Genomic DNA, 7,062 nt, shown 5'->3' on the forward strand with positions numbered 1-7,062 from the left:
GAACAGTATGGAGTACTAGTAGAGTAGTGCGAAATTTGAAAACCAGAATGTCAGATACATGCGAAGAAAAACATCCAACTAGAGAAAAAGGTGCCATGGAACACTGCACTGTAGCACATCAGGGTAACCACCCCCAAAATTCGGAATACTACACCGAAAGATGATTAGGTTGCCTTGCCATTGATGATACAAATTACAAGACTATCGATACAAGCTTACGCTACAAAATACAAATAGAAGTTCAGTCTTGCCACTAGATTTCCTCTGTAAAAATGCCTAAAAAGGAGAGGGTGAGGATGGATGGGCCTTTTTTATCACCTGAAAAACTCAGGCATCGCTGCATGAGCATGACACTTTGTTTCAGGATAGCAGCATCTCTTGCATTGACCAATGGAGGGTCAAGTTTTACGAAGGGATCTGATGTTCCCTTGTTATTGTTGGTTGGCCTATGCGCAGGTTTCACAGTCCAGCAAAGTATCACTGACCAGCATTTGACTATCGCAAATTCGCAGTACAAGGTGACAAATGGTAGCACCATTAACTCAAAGGAAATAATCGGGCGTCCTCCGTGTCACGTCAGGCTCACCTCTCCTAGGAGCTGGTTCGAACTGCAACAATAGGAAACCAACATGATTAGCCAACTACAGGATATGCAATTGAGCTAACTATCAGAATTCAGAATGCGTATTTTAAATGAATTGAATGAAGGAAAGAGCAAAATCAAGTTATCAACATTCTAATTCAGATTTCCAACACCTTACTTTGACAGTTAAGCCATGACCAGCACGTATTACATGAACTTAACGAACCAAGGAAGCCGGAAAGTTGTTGTAAAGAATAAAGTTAGCAGTAATCACCTGAATAAAAGTATGGCTGTTGCAGTCATCAACTTCCAAAATGGATGCCATATTCCCACATCGGTAACAATAATTTGGAGCACTGAATATAGTAACAACTTTTTGTTCCTGTATGTGCATAGTGAATAATTATGACATATTACTTGCACAACACGCCTGATAAAGTATCCAAAGGTTCAGTAAACTTACATGAGCCCAATTATATCCTTCCATAACTAGTTGATGAGCCCGAGCTACAAGTTTGAGATTGTTGGTGTGATTGAATTGCTCGGATATATCCTGGAAAACAAAAGAAAGAATGAACAAACTATAATTAAAACATCTGCAACTGAAAAAGTTCAAGACAGTGTAGTACCTGCCCAAAAGTGTAGCCAGCACCACGAGGAGATATGCCCCAACCACAGCGGTCATCTGGATCAGACCATAGAAGATCACACATTGGTCCCTCATGCGGAACCTCTTGGACACGATCTAAGCTACGCACACTATCAAGGTTCTCAATTGATGGAGATAAACCACCATGCAGGCAGAAAATTTCAGATTCCACCTTCAAGAACATAAAGAAAATATTAACATGGCTCATAGATGCATAATGCTGACAATATGGGTTTATTGAGGATGGAATGCAGTTATTGTATGTACAGTTAATGATTTTGCAGTAAAAAGAGTTATGCACTACATTAAACGTTTATTGATGACCACTTTACATGATTCAAGTAATGCATCCATACAATTGAAAATCCAAAGATCTACCAGAGAGAACATCACTGTTAGCAACTTGGTATGATGTCACACAACTCCCAAATGGCCAAGGAATTTCAATTATGCAGCTGTAAATACATAATGTATGATATGTCGCATTCTTTCACAAGGTAAAGACACTAGTCATGCCCCATCGATATGTTCCCAGCTATCAAGTCTGCAGGTGGCGATATACAATCAGTAGTTATCATACAGGTGAAAAACAAACTAGGCTTCCATATTGAAACAGTGTACCATGCAATAAATGCAAAACAAAAAAATAAAGAAAAACAAGAGATACTTAGAAATGACAGAACAAACCAACTTAAAGAAAAAGAGGAGGTCCCAGTTCAGAGCACATACCAGTGCTGTCAGTGGAAAATAGTCAAATAAATCCGTGAATATCTTCCATACATTTGCATTGCCATACCTGGTTTGAAAGAAGGGTCAACAACACAAATTAAAAATATGACTCCATTTCAAACATCTAGTAGCAAATCATTGTTGCAAATTTCACTTCTATAAATTAACAAACAATATCACTGTTTTGTTTGAAACATATTGAATTAATGATATGTACTACCACATAGGTTCAAAAGGTACAGAACTCTAATATACAAACAACACAAAACCTATATACTACCGCACAGAAAGAAAAAAAGGGCACATGATACCAAATAGATTCCACATATACTAAAACTTTGTTCGTCTGTCTATTATACTGAGACAAGGACAAGAAGTACCACATAACTCTAGGATCAGACAGAACATGCATAGAGTTTCTGCCATGGCAGCAATGATGCAGTTCATACTGAACAGCCTACAAGGCTAGACCTGGAACAGGATTAAGATTAATTTTCATGAAGCACCTAAACAAACTCACTTTCGTAAACATTCGTCGTAGAATCCATAAACCTGTGTGATCTGCAATCATCATAAAATAATATTTTCAGTTTAACATAGACATAACTAATTCACCATTATGACAGACAGACGATAATAAAACAAACTGTGCTAAACAGAAACCAGAAGAATTCAACAAATTTGCTCAAATTTCTAATCAACTGAGAAAATTGCGGCCAAGTCTGCACATAGTCATTGAGAAAAGTTGAACAGCACCTGCCGGCTCTCGTGATTTCCGCGAAGGATTGTAATCCGATGTGGGTGACGCACCTTCAGCGCTACCAAAAGCTGGATAAGGAATACCACTCAGTAGTGCTTACACATAATGACATGATCTCAAACATAAAACAATTGAAATATTTGAAAGAATTCCAGTAATCGAATTTTGTTGCTGGCCAATAAGAACAAATAAATCTGGTATGTGAAACTTGACAGCTTCTGTAAAACTGTATATAAATACTCATCAAAGAAAATAAGTAGGTTAACTCTTACAGTAACAGTCTCAACAGAGTAATAGCCACGATCCACATAATCCCCCATAAATAAATAATTAGTATCTGGGCACTGAAACAAAGAAGAACAAATATATTAAGTATCTTTAAGAACAGAATAACGAAAGGAAGATTTCAAAGTATGGTAGCAAAAGTAAATGCAAATAGTACCTTCCCACCGATCCGAAAAAGTTCTACAAGATCATGGAATTGTCCGTGAATATCACCACAAATCGTTACTGGGCTTTTGACAGGCTGCATAACCCAAAAAAAAAAAAGGCAAAACCTTAAAACCAGTACTCATCTACCTTACCAAATTACCATGGAACAGAACATGCAAATATTTTGAGAACGTCTTAGCAGAATTGTATGTGCACATACTATGAGCTATCTGAATGGCATGTAAAAGAGGGGGTAAAAATTAAGGTGATGAAAATTGAATGGAAGGAGGAAGACTTGAATTCCTGTGTTTATTTTAGTCATCAGCATTGGCAGAATTATGGTTGGATTGAAAGGCACAGAAATGTATGACTAAAACATATCAAAGGACCAACTAACTTGTGTAACACTATGAAGTACCCTTGCTCAAATACAATGCCAAAACCATAGTGCAGGTTCAATCAACTGTTGAAGAAGCAATAAGGAAATCCTGTCACACTCACACCTATCCTGAAATATACCCAGCATAACAGTGAGAAAAGAACCGGCAGTATGCGATACCTGAACATTGCTTTCCTCCATCAATATCTCCTTGGCCTTCTCGCACAGTGCTTTAACCTGCAATTGAGGGTCCATTAGAACACACGTAGATTCCAGGAATATAAGAACACCAGTTGTGTAGACATTTATGCCCATCAAATGTTCCTATTTTTGGTCAACCGTCCATGCATATCCACACATATGTATATATCCTATCGTATTCTACAGGTTATAAGCATGTGAACCTAATTTGCGATCAAAACAAAAGGTAGCAGTGACTACGTGTGCTTGTAAATTTCCAATTTTTATGCTACTTTCCGCGACCATCTCTAGGGATCTACTACCATGAACCAAATCTGGATCATCACATCGGAAGGCACCAAATTCCAAGTTGCCCTCGCCAGCCACAACAAACAAGCACTCGAACCCCTCTCCAAACCGCCAAATCACCCAGCACAACAAAAACTACGCGCCAATCGCTCGCGAACCACCGGATCACACGGCAAATCCGAACCCCCCAACCCAACATCCCCGAACAAAAAAAACCCTAGGAACAGATCAAAGCGCCACCATATTCCCCAGATCGAGGCGCCCCCCGCGGAGCCATCGCCGGCGGGACGAACGGCGAGACCAGAACGCGGAAAAGCCAGAGCAGCAGCAGCAGCAGAGGGATCTCGCTCGCTCGCTCTCACCTCCTGCTCGGCGAGCGGGCGACACTGCATCAGCTGCTCGATCTGCGTGTCCAGGCCGCCGCATCCCCCGCCGCCGTCCACGCTCATGGGCTCCATCCCCCCGCTCCGCCCTCCGGAGGTAGGCGAGCGCACCGCCGCCTCGAGCTCGTCGCCGGCGGCGAGGGGGGGAAAGCGCGCGCGCGCTCGGGCCGAGGCGGATTGGGAGAGTGAGACTGAGAGAGAGAAGAGAAGAGAAGAGAGAGAAACTGTGGACACGGGAGGGAGGGAGAGAGAGAGAGAGAGTATCAGAGTACTGGACGGGAGGGCAACCTGACACGTGGGCCCATCCCCTCTCCCCTCGCTGCGTGTGGTTGGAGGGGAGGAGGACTGCGCTGTCCGTCGCTGACAGGTTGGCCGGCGCGTGGGCCCCACGTGCCAGTCGCTGACGTGGCGGGGCGACGCGTACTGGAGAGGAAGGAAGCCCACGGATAGTTTGTTCGTTCGCGGAGCTTCCTGGACAACAAGGGGGTGGGGGTGGGGCCCGCATGTCAGCCGTTTGTGGATGGATGGACGGACTGGAGAGGAAACGGAGTACGTGGGCTGCTGTGGCATGTGAGTACTTGGACGGTGGGCCCCACGTGTCGGAGGCGTGAAGTTTTCGAATAGGATCACTGTTTTGAAATGGAGGTTTCTACATGGAGGAGTATCAAATTGCAGTTGTATAGGAGTACCATTTGAAGGTCCCCTTTGATTCAAAGAAAATTCATAGTAATTTTAGAGGATTTTATTCCTATAGGATTTTTTCCTACAAAGCCCTTTGAATCAAAGGAATGAACCCTAGGGAATCCTATGAAATTCCTATGAAATGTCTCTTCCTATATAAGTTTTGGAGGAATTTTAACAAAGAGGTAGAACCTCATGGAAAAAATCCTTTGAGTCTTTATCTCTCATTTAATTCCTGTGTTTTTCCTGTGGTCCAATCAAACGATCATTCCTACGTTTTTCCTGTGTTTTGCAATCCTCTGTTTTACACTTATATTCTTATCAGAATCCTATGTTTTTTCTATTCCTCCGTTTTTTCATTCCTAAAATTTAAAGGGGCCCGAAATGGAGGTTTTTCTTAATAAAATTCTAGAGAGTTTAAGACTGTTTCATGCACGAAGTTTGTTTTTATGGCTATAAACAAAACAAATAAAGGAATGAGCTAACGTATGTACTGATAAAAAATGTGTATTGCATATCTGATCGGATTAATAGCTATTGCCTTTTATTCTCAACATGTAGATATGCCACTGTTAAGGGCCCCTTTGAATCATAAGAATGAAAAAACTGAGGAATAGGAAAAACATAGGATTCTGATATGAATGAAAGTGTAAAACAGAGGATTGCAAAACACAGAAAAGACATAATAATGACCGTTTGATTGGACCACAGGAAAAACACAGGAATTTGAGGAGAGATAAAGACTCAAAGGATTTCTTCCATGAGGTTCTACCTCTTGTTAAAATTCCTCCAAAACTTTTATGTGAAGAGGCATTCCATAGGAATTTCATAGGATTCCATATGGTTCATTCCTTTGATTCAAAGGGCTTTGTAGAAAAAATTCCTATAAGAATGAAATCCTCTAAAATTCCTATAAATTTCCTTTGAATCAAAGGGGCCTAAACCTTTTGGGAAGGGTACCTTTTATTTGTTTGAATTTTTTAAATAAATTGTGAAACATTATTCAATGTTCATATGAATAGAACTTTTGAGGCATTTTATTATCACACCATGAATCCGTTTTAACATAAAAAGTTATATTAAGTAATCGGTTTGATCCAGTTAAACTCCTGCACCATTCTTAGATCTCTTGTTGCTAACAAAATTTTTCAATAGGTTTTCGTCACCTTTCATTGATCAACATGATTCCACACCAATACCATAGCCATGGCTGCCTTAGCCTTTTTTATTGAGGGTTACAAAGAGTCTATTAGATCTAATTTTTACTTTTCTTATTTTATTATAGCCGTGCGATTAACTTTTATAGAGTCATATCTGTCATAAGCAAAATAGTAATCAAGCCATCTTTACTAATTTATAATTTACCTATAAATTCCATCAACACTTCAGAAAATCATATACCATACAAACTAAACACGAAAGTACATCTTCAAGCTATTATGCCGTGGATGATAATTGCTTTGTTTTATGTCGTTCTTATCTTGTTTGGATTCCGTTATACGACGAACTAGTACGACTTTTCTTATCCCCAATTCTATTTATTCTAGTAGTACTTAAAAGCTAAGGCTGTGTTCATGATTTTTAGCGCATGCGAAAAAACATTAATACATGATTAATTGAACATTAACTATTATAAACTTATAAAGTGGACTCATTTACCTTTTAAAAAAACAACTTATATATATAAAGTTTTGCAAAAAATACACTATTTTACATATTAAAAAACATGTAAACGAAAAATAAGGGAGGTGAATTTTTTTTGGGGGAAAGGGATATATTACTCAGGAATTAAATCTTCACTTACAAGATGTGTTATGAAAGAACACTCATGTTCTAACAAAAACTAGAAAGGCCCTTAAGCGAACTTTTTTTTGCCAATAAATGACTAACTAGGTTTTGGTTACGGAAGTTTAGAGTCGAGGAAAAGAAACATTACAATGGGGTCTACTGAGACTGCAATTCTTCGAAGATAAAACG

The 7,062-nt window shown here is 39.6% G+C and overlaps 1 protein-coding gene across 1 annotated transcript; it reads right to left on the reverse strand.

The window, feature by feature from the left end:
* Nucleotides 1-13: 13 nt before the first annotated feature.
* LOC4331747 (serine/threonine-protein phosphatase PP2A-4 catalytic subunit-like) lies at nucleotides 14-4,597 on the reverse strand. Its single transcript, XM_015776820.3, has 11 exons — nucleotides 4,384-4,597; nucleotides 3,713-3,769; nucleotides 3,164-3,247; nucleotides 2,994-3,065; nucleotides 2,718-2,789; nucleotides 2,482-2,522; nucleotides 1,962-2,028; nucleotides 1,213-1,404; nucleotides 1,047-1,136; nucleotides 858-965; nucleotides 14-608 (listed from the first exon to the last, which is right to left on the reverse strand). The coding sequence occupies exons 1-11, from the start codon at nucleotides 4,477-4,479 to the stop codon at nucleotides 543-545; spliced, it is 945 nt and encodes a 314-aa protein (XP_015632306.1). The 5' UTR covers nucleotides 4,480-4,597; the 3' UTR covers nucleotides 14-542.
* Nucleotides 4,598-7,062: the final 2,465 nt, after the last annotated feature.

This window comes from Oryza sativa, chromosome 3, assembly GCF_034140825.1.
Source record: "Oryza sativa Japonica Group chromosome 3, ASM3414082v1".
Lineage (NCBI taxonomy): Eukaryota > Viridiplantae > Streptophyta > Magnoliopsida > Poales > Poaceae > Oryza > Oryza sativa.

Bases quoted from the DNA above. Each gene is read 5' to 3' on its own strand.
- LOC4331747 (XM_015776820.3), bottom strand. From the start codon at position 4,479: ATGGAGCCCATGAGCGTGGACGGCGGCGGGGGATGCGGCGGCCTGGAC. The intron at 2,523-2,717 runs GTGCTGTTCAAC...TGATGATTGCAG, and splicing joins GAAATCACGAGAGCCGGCAG to ATCACACAGGTTTATGGATT. The intron at 966-1,046 runs GTAAGTTTACTG...ATGCACATACAG, and splicing joins AAGGATATAATTGGGCTCAT to GAACAAAAAGTTGTTACTAT.